We start from the raw sequence: 13,615 nt of genomic DNA on the forward strand, positions 1-13,615 counted from the left end.
AACCTGCATCCTCGGGTACAGTGACGTTCTCGATCAGGGTCTCCAAGGGATGCTGCGATGCTGCTTCTTGGAGAACAACAATGACCTTCTCCACCATAGCAGCCTGTAATAATAAAGAAAAAACATTTAATATTTAATAAAAAAATGTAATTAATATTTGAACGATTCATAAATATAAGAATAATAACGATTACATATACTTACATGGAGCTGCTCAGTGGTCTCATCGTCGGGTCGAACATAAACGTCCTTGAACATGTCGAGCTTTGGGAACTTAGAACCCTCCTGAAGAAAAAAAACATTAAGAAAATTTTATAAATCAATAACACAATTTAAATAATATAAAATTTAAAAATTAATATACTTTTACCTGACGTCGCGCCTCAACCCTATACGAGAAGGGCATCAAACCAAAATGGTGGAGAAGTGTCTGACTCTCGAGCTTTCTTGGCAGCAACAAATTTATTTTGCTAAACACACAATATACATGTTAGTGCGACTATTTGAAAGAAATTATTAAAAAAAGCTTAAAAAATTATCTAAAACAGTAATAAATTATTATTAAAATATTATGTACATACCACAAATTTTGTGTCTTTTAAATGTTTGCAGAGCCACTCCCAATCCTTAAGCCGCTCCAACAACTCAATTGGGCAACCCTCTAGGCGAGCAATCTCCGGATCATCCCATTTCTTAAAATGCGCGTGGAGTCACACTTCCAATGTTTGTACCAAGTTGCTAAGTTCTCTAAGTAGGATGCAACCTCGGGGGATATGTTCTCAAGATTATAAATGACCTACAAATATGAAAATAGTAAAATAAAATTAAGAAATTTAATAATATTAAGATAATATACTTTGTTTTATAATATTTGTAAACAAAATTAAAAAAAAATTATAAAGGCTAAAAATTAATATACTAACCGACAACGCATCCCGCACCGGTTTCTTCGTCCTCTCCGGAATTTCTGCCCAAGACTCCCACTGCATAGGACAATGCCACTGAATAACAAAACCATAGCTGGTAACAATGCTGCTATATGCTCCTGTGAGGTAGGCGCTCTACGATGTCGTGAGTCATACGCAATCTTGATCAATTCGTTAGATAGACATACATTGTGTGTCGGCTTCAGCATTCAATTAGGCCCCTTGGTGTTTTTTTTAGCTACCCAAAATAACTTAAATGGTGAAAACCCTAATCTTAAATTTCTACAAAAAATTCGACAAAACCTCCCCTAATAGTATATCATTTCGCAAAACCTATAAACAGTCAAATAACTGTAATTCACACCCACAACACATTTTCACAATGCATCAAATTTTCACAATCATAAAAATAATAGTTTTAAAATGAAAAAAAATACAACGTGGTGAGGTACTTGGCTGGGAGCCTCTACCCTCGACTGTGGATGCCCAAGAAGTGTGATCAGAAGGCTTCGGATGGCGACGGCGCCGGTGAGGCCGCCGTGCACTAAGCTGCTAAACCAACACTGATGATGCCGATGATGCGGGCACTTGGGACACCTTAGGAGTAGCCTCAGTAAGAGGTGTAGGCTCCCCAATCAATCGAGCACTCATGGCTGAAGCAGTAGGTGCTGAAAATGCGGGAGGCGCATTGGTAACACCCCGACGACAAGTGATCAACTGTGACATCTATACAATTTTTGAACCATAAAAATATAACATTAGAAACTAATCATTTCTTGCATTTGAAACTAATCAATTAGTAGCCGAAGTAATATCATATCCTTTCTTGCATTTGTTCACATATATATAAAGCAGTATTGCAAAGGTAGAAACAATACTAATTCAAAAGTAGTTTTGGAGCAAATGGCTCATAAAGAGGATCCGGATTTGATTTATATATGTGATGTACTCATTGTTCAAAATATACGGAGCAGATGGCTCAAAGCACATATGCAGTAGCATTCATGTGTTTCAATAATGAGCAAGGACCAATAATCGAGCCAATTAATTAAGTGCCTTGCTCATACACATCAACAAAGCTATCAACTTCTAGTCAATAGTTGGTGTTTGGAGAGAACTTTTGGGTGTCTGTAGAATTACCAATATTAGAATTATGAAGTGAATCTGTGACTCAACCGAATGTAATCTAATCCCAAAGCAACTACAAAAGTCTCCCCGAGGCTTAAACAATTAAACGCTAGCACAAAACAAAATAAACGAAAAATTAAGAGCAATTTGGGCAAATGCATATCAAATAAAAAATCAAAGAAATGTTCTTAGCGCTAATCATGAGTCATTTATTTTGTAGATAAATTACAATTTAACATGCAACAACAACAACAACAACAACAACAAAAACAAAACCTTTTCCCACCAAGTGGGGTCGGCTATATGAATTCTAGAACGCCATTGCGCTCGATTATGTGTCATGTCCTCCGTTAGATTCAAGTACTCTAAGTCTTTTCTTAGGGTCTCTTCCAAAGTTTTCCTAGGTCTTCCTCTACCCCCTCAGCCCTGAACCTCTGTCCCGTAGTCACATATTCAAACCGAAGCGTCAGTAGGCCTTCTTTGCACATGTCCAAACCACCGTAACCGGTTTTCTCTCATCTTTCCTTCAATTTCAGCTACTCCTACTTTACATTGGATATCCTCATTCCTAATCTTATCCTTTCTCGTGTGCCCACACATCCAACGAAGCATCCTCATCTCTGTTACACCCATTTTATGTACGTGTTGATGCTTCACCGCCCAACATTATGTGTCATACAGCATCGCCGACCTTATTGCCATCCTATAAAATTTTCCCTTGAACTTCAGTGGCATACAGCTGTCACAAAATACACCGGATGCACTTTTCCACCACATCCATCCAGCTTGTATTCTATGGTTGAAGTCTCCATCTAATTCTCCGTTCTTTTGCAAGATAGATCCTAGGTAGCAAAAGCGGTCGCTCTTTGGTATTTCCTGATCTCCGATCCTCACTCCTAACTCATTTTGGCCTCCATTTGCACTGAACTTGCACTCCATATATTCTGTCTTTGATCGGCTTAGGCGAAGACCTTTAGATTCCAACACTTCTCTCCAAAGGTTAAGCTTCGCATTTACCCCTTCCTGAGTTTCATCTATCAACACTAAATCGTCTACGAAAAGCATACACCAAGGAATATCATCTTAAATATGTCCTGTTAACTCATCCATTACCAATGCAAAAAGGTAAGAACTTACGGATGAGCCTTGATGTAACCCTACAGTTATGGGGAAGTTTTCGGTTTGTCCTTCATGAGTTCTTACGTTAGTCTTTGCTCCATCATACATATCCTTTATAGCTTGGATATATGTTATTCGTACTCCTTTCTTCTCTAAAATCCTCCAAAGAATGTCTCTTAGGACCCTATCATACACTTTTTCCAAATATATAAAGACCATGTGTAAATCATTTTTCCTATCTCTATATCTTTCCATCAATATTCGTAAGAGATAGATTGCCTCCATGGTTGAGCGCCCTGGCATGAACCCGAATTGGTTGTCCGAAACTCGTGTCTCTTGCCTTAATCTATGCTCAATGACTCTATCCCAAAGCTTCATTGTATGACTCATTAGCTTAATACCCCTATAGTTTATGCAATTTTGTACGTCGCCCTTATTCTTGTAGATAGGCACCAAAGTGCTCTTTCGCCATTCATTTGGCATCTTCTTCGTTTTCAAAATCCTATTGAAAATGTCAGTGAGTTATGCTATACCCGTCTCTCTCAAAACCTTCCACACTTCGATCGGTATATCATCTGGGCCCACTGCTTTTCTATGCTTCATCTTTTTCAAAGCTACAACCACTTCTTCCTTCCTGATTCAGCGGTAAAAGGAGTAGTTTCTACACACAATTTAACATGTGCATAACAATTTTTATTTTTATAACATTAATGAGTATTTGCAAGCTAAGTAAATAGAAAATGCCACCATACATGTAGAAATTAAGTAAACTAAATATGTAATCCTATGTTCAAAAAAAAAAAAAAACAAAGTAATGCTCATCAATTAAGGGTGTATCTTCAGTACAGTCAGTAAGACTACAAACATGTTTCCTCCCACAATCTATAAGGGTGCTGAGCACCTTTTCATCCAAAGAGCTCATATCATGTTTGAAGTTAATTCAATTGCCTAGTTAAACTTTACTCTTTCTTTTTGTAAGTTCTGCAACATAAAAAATTACCAAAAACATTATTCATCAGAGATCATGAGAGATCATGTAAAGAAATGCTTTTCGCACACATTTTTTTTGCACATATGTGTTATTTTTTGTTTTCTGATTCTCTTTTAATTATCAAAAGATGGACAAATAAACAAAGTACATATATAGAAAGTAGGGATGGTCAATGGGTGCCCATGGATACTCCATAATCTATCATCATCGTCACAAGCACAAACGTCACCACAGATAACACATATCTATACTTAAATGGTCCTCTATTTAACTAAATGAGTACCCATTAACAATCCTAATAGAAAGTAAGAAGTATGCTGAAATCACTTTCCACCGTTCAGAAGGAAATGACCAATTAAATTACTAGTTTTAGCTACAACCATATTGTTTACTAGACCAAAAGAGGAGGACCATATTTCATCTTCTGTGTGCTCAAATCACAGAGGGTGAAACTGAAAATGAAAGCTAGTTCACCAGGTGCATGCATAGCTCAGTTTCAAAGCTAATCCTTTCTTGCAGTTGAAACTAATCAATTAGCAGCCAAAGTAATATCATATCCTTTCTTGCATTTGAAACTAATCAATTAGCAGCCCCGTGAATTTTACAGCAACCTATTTCCAGAAATTCATAAAATCAACAAGGGTCCAAACATGATTTGAACCCTAAATTCATAATATCTGCAGAGAAGATAACATCACCATGACATTTCAGGTGCAGAACAAGAACCCTAAATTTTAGTAGCAACAAAATCATTAATTTGAAGCTTGACTACATGTGCAACAAGGGTCCAAAACATGAGATAACTAGTGTCCATGCTGGGGCTCCATGCTTTACTATATTTAGTCTTTAATCAGGGCTTAACCATAACTAGTAAAACATACGACATTTTGTGTTATCGTTTGTATACAACTATGTGTCTATTCGTCTTATCAAATGCCTAATCAAGTGATTTTATACAACTATTCATGGAGCATAACTATGGGAGCAATCACCTAACAACACATCTGCTGAATAGTTTGGTTTATTGGGAGCATTAACTAAAGCTGTGAAACCTAGTTAGAAACTTAGGTTTTGAGTGCTCATATAACTCATTCAAAAGAATTGGGGTTTAACTCCATGACCATGTCCATTTTCGCTTTTGGGAAACAAATCGCAAACTGAGCAATACAATTGAAATCTGAATTCCGATTTTGACGTACCAAGTGTTTTTCTAATTGAAATCTAATTACACAAACTAAAATTGAAGTCTGGACCATCCCAGAAGCCCTCCAAAACCACCCCAACTCACTCAAATTACCAAATCCCAGCCAACTTTACCAAATCCCAACTCACTCAAATTACCAAAACCACCCCAAGTGTTTTTCTAATTGAAATCTAATTACACAAGGTACATCAGAATTTGAAAAATATCAACCCAAGGCATGATTGCCCGCTAAGCTGCAATGTTCGACAGCATACAAGTACAAAGAATCGAATGATTTTAGCTTACTGATTATATTTAGATCTAATATTTGCACATAAACTTAAATTACACTTAAATTAACAAAAATTCCTGCAACACTCACCAAATAAAACCCTAATTATCATATGTTGAACGATTAAAGCAAAAAGCAAAACATTGAGAGAGAGAGAGAGAGAGAGATGTGAAGGGACCTTCGGAATTAAGGAAACGGCGAGGAGCTGATGGGTGGGTAGTGGCTGCTGTCTTCCTTCGTCTTTGTCTTCGTCTAACGGAGTGGGAGAGAAGAGCGAGATGAGCGAGAGGGAAGAGAGGGACGGAGTGGCAGATAGGTGGGCAGGATCTGGACTCTTTTCCAATCGCACCCATATTTCGTCCAATTAAAAAGAGTAATTTGGGAAAATTAAAAAAAAATGGCCTATTTTTTTCAATTGCACCGTAAAGATTTTAACAATTGCGCGACGCATGTATACATTATGACTTCGCGTTATTGGTTTTTGCGCAAGGATTCCATTGTGGCATTGCACAAGTTAAATTTGAAAAAAAATATTATTATAAAATTTATTGAAAATTTGTACTCCCTTCAATATTTTTTTGTTTTTTTTACATAAACTCACAATAATATATTTTTCTAACAAAACCCGATCCGAACTACAATGATAAATTTAAAGCTATTTAATATATATATATATATATATATATATATATATATATATATATCATTCAACTTGATAGGATACGCATTCTACGAAACTAGTTTCAACGATCCAACCATCAAACTTGTTTCTATATACTTCAAGATCGCATATGCAAAAAAATCGTAAAAAAAAAAACATTCAGAGATCAAGTAATGGGACAAAAAATGTCAACGGTTATAAACGAAAAATTACGATTTAACGGTTATTTTAACTCCAATTTTGATGATTTTTTACAGCTACACTCCTTGATCCTATATGAATACAATGAATAGACCCGATCTTCAACTTAAAATATTTACACCAGTGGATACCACAAATCTTATATTATACTTAATGAAAGTATAAATAAACTCCTAAGTGTTTGTTAAATCTATTGTTTTGATAGGATACGCATTCTACGAAACTAGTTTCAACGATCTAACCATCAAATTCGTTTGTATATACTTCAAGATCTCATACACCAAAAATCGCAAAACAAAAAAAACATTCAAAGATTAAGTAACGGGACAAAACTTTTTAACGGTTACAAACAAAAAATCACGATTTAACGGTTATTTTAACTCCAATTTTGATGATTTTTTACAATTACACTCCTTGACCTTATATGAATACAATGAATAAACTTGATCTTCAATTTAAAATATTTACACTAGTGGATACCACAAAATCTTATGTTATACTTAATGAAAGTTTAAGTGTTTGTTGAATCTATTGTTTGGATGTGATACGCATTTTACAAATTTAGTTTCAACGATCCAACTATCAAACTTGTTTGTATATACTTTGAGATCAAATATGCCAAAAATCGCAAAAAACAAACATTTAGAGATCAAGTAATGGGACAAAATGTTTCGACGGCTATAACGAAAAATCACGATTTAACAGTTATTTTAACTCCAATTTTGATGATTTTTTACAACTACACTCCTTGACCCTATATGAATACAATGAATAAACTCAATCTTCAATTTAAAATATTTACACTAGTGGATAAATCTTATGTTATACTTAATGAAAGTATAAATAAACTCCAAGTGTTTGTTAAATCTATTGTTTAGACAGTGTTGCATATATTTTTTGGCACGAAACATTACTGCGTTTTTTTCCAAAAAATTGCGCGACGGAACAACCACGTCGCACAAAGGCTCTTTGCGCAACAGAGATTTATAACGTCGCGCAAAGGGTGTTTGCGCGAGACACTTGTCCTTTGCGCAAAAACCCTTTGCACAATGCAGTTACTCCGTCGCACAATTTTCTAGTGCCAAACTAAGATTTTACTGCAATTTTCTGGCACAATAATATATTTTTCTAACAAGAACCCGATCCGAACTACAATAATAAATTTCAAGCTACTTAATAAATATATGTACCATTCAATTTCTTAAGTGTTATACGTACAAAATAAATAAATTAAAAGTTACTTAATAAGTATGTATACCATTCAATTTTACAAGTTTATATTAATCCTAATCCAAACTACAATAATCATGATTGCTATCCTCACTACTATCATTTTCGGATTCCCATTCTTCCTTATCTTCGTTTGTCTCTTCCGATGCATTGTATTGCAGCATATCACCAAGGTCAATTGAAGTTGACTCTATTGTATCACGCAAAACTGTTTAGCGCAATGAAGGTGCACCTTCGTTGCGCAATGTAGGGAAAAAAGTGGTAAAACCCTTGGTTTGGCGCTAGAAAATTGCACGACGAACCATTTGTGTCGCACAAACAGTATTAGCACAACGGTGAACGAAAACGTCGCGCCAAGGCCATTTGCACGACACGGTTGGTCTGTCACGCAATTTTTTGGCGCCAAACCAAGGGTTTTACTGCTTTTTTCCCAACATTGTGTGACGAAGGTACAACTTTGTTGCACTAAACCGTTTTGTGCGATGGAATGCTTCGTCACTCAAAGTCTCATGGAGCAAAACGGTTTTGCACAACGGACTGCGTCATTGCGCAAAATGTCCTTATGTGACGCTTAATTGTCAATGTTGCCCTTCCGGAACGTAATTTGCTCCGTCGAGCAAGTTCATCGCGCAAATGTGTTTTTGTACTAGTGTTTTGTGCGTTTGGCGCATAGTCAATATTTATTATATTTGATTTCCTTTTTTTCTTGTATGTTTAATTCAAATTCATAAAATTGTATGCAATTCCAAGCGCAAAGCACAGGAGATTAATTTTGAATTACTTTTTTTATTGGAAATTTTAGTTGTGTTGTATACATGTTCTTAACGGCAAAAGCAAGGGCCTAACACTAGAATCCTCCAAAGATTGTCATGTTATTCAGTTATTGTGTGTGTCTTTTGCCCAATTAGTTTTCAACATAATGCTAGGATATTAAACAACCCTCAATTGGCTGGATGTATATCCCGGTGTAGTACAAAAAATATAACAATTTTTCTTGTAGGAGAAAAAGATATAATTATACTACATTGCTCGTGATTTTGAAGTTTTATCAGATAAATTTCTCTAAAGTTTGAAATTCAAAAATGAATTTCAGTCCTAAATTTCAGAATTCCCACGTATATCTCTTTCAGTATTTCAGAATTTCAAATCTTAGAAATTTAGCAAAAGTGACAAATCAACTTATTGGGTTGTTCATAGGCACCTGTTAAGACTATTTTAATTTGATATGATCATATTATAAAGGTAAGATTGATAGTGATGATGATGATGTGAAGTGAAATCAAATTACCCATTAACAACCCAATTGAAGCACCATTTTGGGAGGAAGAGATCGGAAACCACGTGCCTTATAAGCGACCTTTCTGGGAAAATGTTATGGTCGTTTGCTTCAATGAGGGTACATACGTACTTTATGTGAATACCAAGTGATATTAAAGCTGTATCTTGCTTGTTTTGTTTGCTTATCAAGTTATCACTTAACAAACAAGGGGGATTATATTCACACATCTTAAATTACTTCTCTCACACTTTTTTAATTTTTTAATATTTTTTTATCAAGTGTTAGTGATGTGTAGAAAATATTAAAAAATTAAAAAGATGTGGAAGAAGTATTTTGAGGTGTGTGAATATAATCTCTCAACAAACAAATGGCCTGATAAAGATTAGCGCATGAATAGAGGGAGACTTTTGACTGGGCGCCACTTTTTATTGCTTCTGATCTGAATTAATGCATCATAGTATATGCTGCTTATGCGGATGTTTTTACATAAATATCTATAAAAAAATTTATTATTTCAAAGATAATAGAGTCTTTGCTACTCCAAAGATTGGTTAAGTAAGTTGGCAGTTATGAAAATTGGATGCAATTTTGATAAAAACAAAAAATTTGGGATTGAAAAGATTTTCTCCCTACTTGGATCCCTCTTATTAGTTGAATTTTTTTTTTTAAATATAAGCTAGGTTAAGACAATAAGAAAGGAGCATAGAACCTCAAAAACTAATAGAAAACTATAGAGATTTAAATAAAAGGTGCCTCGCCACTTAGTATTTGTAAGTGATAGATTTTTGGTTCGATTCTTGCTGAAGACGAAGTTGAACCAGGCTCATTGTAAAGCTTAACCAACTGTCCCAACCCCTTAGTGTTCATACTATCGTTTGTTAAAAAAAAAAAAAATTGAAAGGTGCCTCAGTTTTAAGACATTGGTTAGGGATGTGGGCGGGGTAAATTACTTTCGAAATTATATACGTAAACACTAAAATTAAATCACCTATTAGCTGAAAATATGTTGTATAGAAAGGAAATAACAAAACCATATGCATGGACACCAAAGGGATTCCATATTATAACAATCCATATTATATTCAAGAAGCAAACTTTACAGTTGTCTCCATATGTTGACTGTAATTAGCAATACATCTCTAAAAACAAAAAATGTGTAACTATATAATATAAAAACTATTGATTTAAAGTCTGAGCTCGTAAAATAAGTTCTTAGATAAAGTTATGACATCGATCATTACATTCAGAGAAAGTATTCGAGGACGGTATAATTGAAAAAAAAAAAAAAAACTATGTATATATAAATGTATATAATTAATTGAGAACCACCAATTCTTTTTTTTTTATTGTGATTTTTATTGCATAATCAAATCAAATTACGAACCTCAGGAGTACTAATGGATCACCTTAATCACGCATAATTGCAAAGACCATATACACAGTACTGCCCAAACTTGCAGGGACTGTTGCACTGGCCACAATGCCTCTTGTCATAATTCGTGTTCACACACTCTCCTCTACAGCACGATTCAGTGTACTTGCACTTCTTCCTGCATGCACCACAGTTGTTCTTGTCCTCGGACAAGTCCAGGCACTTGTTGTTGCAACACGTCGAGTTCTTATATCCTGGCGGCGTGTAGGCACATACCTCATTGTCTTTGTGGCAATGGTCAGCTGCTCTAGGGTTTCTGTCAACCAGATCATTTTCAGCTAGGAAACGACTCACCCTCTTGGAAGGTAGTAGCAAGGTGTTTTCATCGACCTCCGGTTGCTCTTTCCACGAGTCGGTGAAAGGGGTCTTTCCTTCTTGTTCTGCTTCTCCATAACCGACCCTTTTCACGGTCATGAGAGTGATAGACAAAGCCATGGTTGTTGCTATGACCAATATTATCTTGATGACCCCCATGGCTTTGTCTCTTTCTTTGTGTTTGTGTGTTTTTGGTTTGTGTGTTTGTGGTTGTGTGGGTGAGAGAGAGATTTGGGGTTGGGGGGGGGGGGGGAATTGTAGTTTCTGAGTTTTGTTTGATTTGATGGTGGGTTGGAAGACTTAGGGTTTATAGTAGCTAGCCAGGGAGGGGTTGACGCGGGAAAGGTGGAAAAAGCTTGTGGTTATGTGATCCAAAGAGTGTGGTCGAATTCTAGGCTCTAGGGCATAGTATATTAGTATTACTTCTTAAAAACTTCAATGATTTGGGCACTCAAACCATCCACATTCCAAGCGCACTCTTCATTTTGAAGGAACACGTTGCATGCAAAATTAAATGCATGCATTAGGCAATGTACTTACGTATTTTTGTATTTGATCGTACTTAATATTAATGTGACAGATGATCGGTGTGTTATTCAGAATTGAACTGTAACCAGTGAATCTATATATATATGCCGCATAACTATACCCTAAAGTCTTGTTGCTTATATGCAGTTGTGTTACGGTCACAAACAAAAGTTTTTCGTTCAAGTTAGTGCGGTTCAAGGTTATTATGGAACTGTACAATATTTTGATAATGGAAACATGCCGCACGTACGTACAACTTATCATATATGACTACTCAGCCCTTGACGACATATCTAGACAGTTAATCAACCCCTGACGGGTTGGTCCTGAGCCCAATTCATTGCAAACGGTGTAAGTCGATCGTCATGCGACCTGTTCTTACCCTGATACATAATGGGCTTGCCTGTCAATCTCTTAACATCGCAAGATTCTTCGAGCATATTCTAGGAATCTCATAAGAATATTCATTCATCGATATGCAGACTATGTAACACTCTGTAACAGGTTCAACAAAACTAGACGCTAGAGTTAACTCCTTAGTCCTCTATAAATAGCCAAGGTCAATCATTTTATTCTAGTAATCAAGAATTCGCACAACCCTCTTATAATTACTTCTTACACTCTTTTTGAGTTAGCCATCAGAAACTCTTTGACTAAAATAACACCGGTGTTAGTCTTACTCAGTTTGCTGCTTTTCATTGTGTGTAAATTTCGTCAATTCAACTTGCTCCCACAGTTGTGATATGATCAATCTATGCTCTAGCATTTCTTTTTCACGTACATCTCTGGTTGTGATCACATTGTGAATGCCACACACCCATAAAAGTCAAAGGGCAGCAATGACAATTCATTACCCTTCATCCCCTTTGACCTTAACGGTGCCCCGGTGGTGCGAATCCAATGTGCGACCACAAGTGAGCCGACATGAAGAAATTTAGGCATGCTGTGAGGGGAAGCAAAGGAAATAGGCCATTAATGAAATGTTATAACACAACGAAGCAATAGAGGTCGTCTAAACGTTATGTTGCGACGTGTCCTTTCGAACTATAACTTTAGCTCTAAGAACGTCTGCGTACATGGACAGCTTATTATTATTATTAATCAAAAAATTAAACTTGTGTTAATGACTTAATGCAAATGCAATCATACAAGTTAATTAGCTCTCAAGGCTTAATATTTCATCCCGCGTTTATTGTGTAATACGTCATTATACTGCAAAGGCGTACCAAATCAATGACCACAACATACGTCTTATGGTTTGACATCATTTTTTTTTCATATATTTTGTTGTTTGCCTGTTTTAAAATCGTGTGTTTTAATTGTTGTCAACGAGTTCATCGTGGTTATTTGAGTTATTCATGAATCTATTCTGGTTTACAAGGAAGAATTGTGGAATATTCCTAGCTAGTATAGCTTGATAGCTTGCTGGCAAAGTGATCGGCTGAGAAAGAGGTGAGTAAGCATAGGTTCACCATCATGTAACATCATGATTTAATAATGTAATGTTAAGTGATAGAGACTTACATATAATATTCCGTTATTGAACTAAGATGTCACAGTAACAGTAAATTCGTTGCATGCATATAAGTCTTCGGGGAATAGACAAGTTCCAATTAATACCATTTTCTAACACTTCAAAATTAACCTAGGGAGCTACTTGATTTGTACAATCGAATTCTTTGATATCTCAATTCTCAAAATATGTTTTTGTCTTGCCACAAAAAAAAAAATAATAAATAAATATGTCAAGCCTTGAGCAGTTACATATATTCATAGAAAATTAACTATCCAAACGGTGGTTTAAGAAAATAGATAGTTTGGATCATTGTATACAGTATAAGAAGTAGAGCCGAAGAGGTGGAACGAAAAGATTCAAATAAGAAAGTTCCTAGCATTACGCTCAATATTGACATTATTTATGTTTTTAAATTGTTACTTTTAAATAAGAAGTGTAGTCCAAATAACAAAATTAAAAGAGCTTTCCTTTTATATACATTGATATATTTACATTAAGGGTGTGAGAAACAGTTGGTATCAAACTTGCGATCTATGAAATTTGAATTTAAAACCTTTCATTTACATATAAAGAAGTATATCACTAGATCATAATATTAAGGTTTCTTTAGAAAAATGCCCTTGAAATTTATATTATCTAAACAAAAACCCACCTAATATTAAACATTCAAATAAAACTCAAATTTCAAATAGACTGCCATGTAGACAAATATATAACCAACTATTATAACATATTTACAACTTAGCCACAAAATCTTTGAGGTAATTACTAGTCTTAGTTATAGCAGTAGGAATGTGTTCTTTGCCTTATCTGG

General features: G+C 35.3%; 1 protein-coding gene and 1 long non-coding RNA gene across 2 annotated transcripts; both read right to left on the reverse strand.

The window, feature by feature from the left end:
- Nucleotides 1-581: 581 nt before the first annotated feature.
- LOC103418982 (uncharacterized) lies at nucleotides 582-1,144 on the reverse strand. Its single transcript, XR_011579395.1, has 2 exons — nucleotides 924-1,144; nucleotides 582-796 (listed from the first exon to the last, which is right to left on the reverse strand). It is a non-coding gene; the product is annotated as an uncharacterized lncRNA (long non-coding RNA).
- Nucleotides 1,145-10,051: 8,907 nt separating this feature from the next.
- LOC103428338 (stigma-specific STIG1-like protein 1) lies at nucleotides 10,052-10,999 on the reverse strand. The gene has a single exon (XM_008366449.3). It carries the CDS (start codon nucleotides 10,914-10,916, stop codon nucleotides 10,422-10,424), a length of 495 nt encoding a protein of 164 aa, XP_008364671.2. The 5' UTR covers nucleotides 10,917-10,999; the 3' UTR covers nucleotides 10,052-10,421.
- Nucleotides 11,000-13,615: the final 2,616 nt, after the last annotated feature.

This window comes from Malus domestica, chromosome 03, assembly GCF_042453785.1.
Source record: "Malus domestica chromosome 03, GDT2T_hap1".
Taxonomy (NCBI): domain Eukaryota; kingdom Viridiplantae; phylum Streptophyta; class Magnoliopsida; order Rosales; family Rosaceae; genus Malus; species Malus domestica.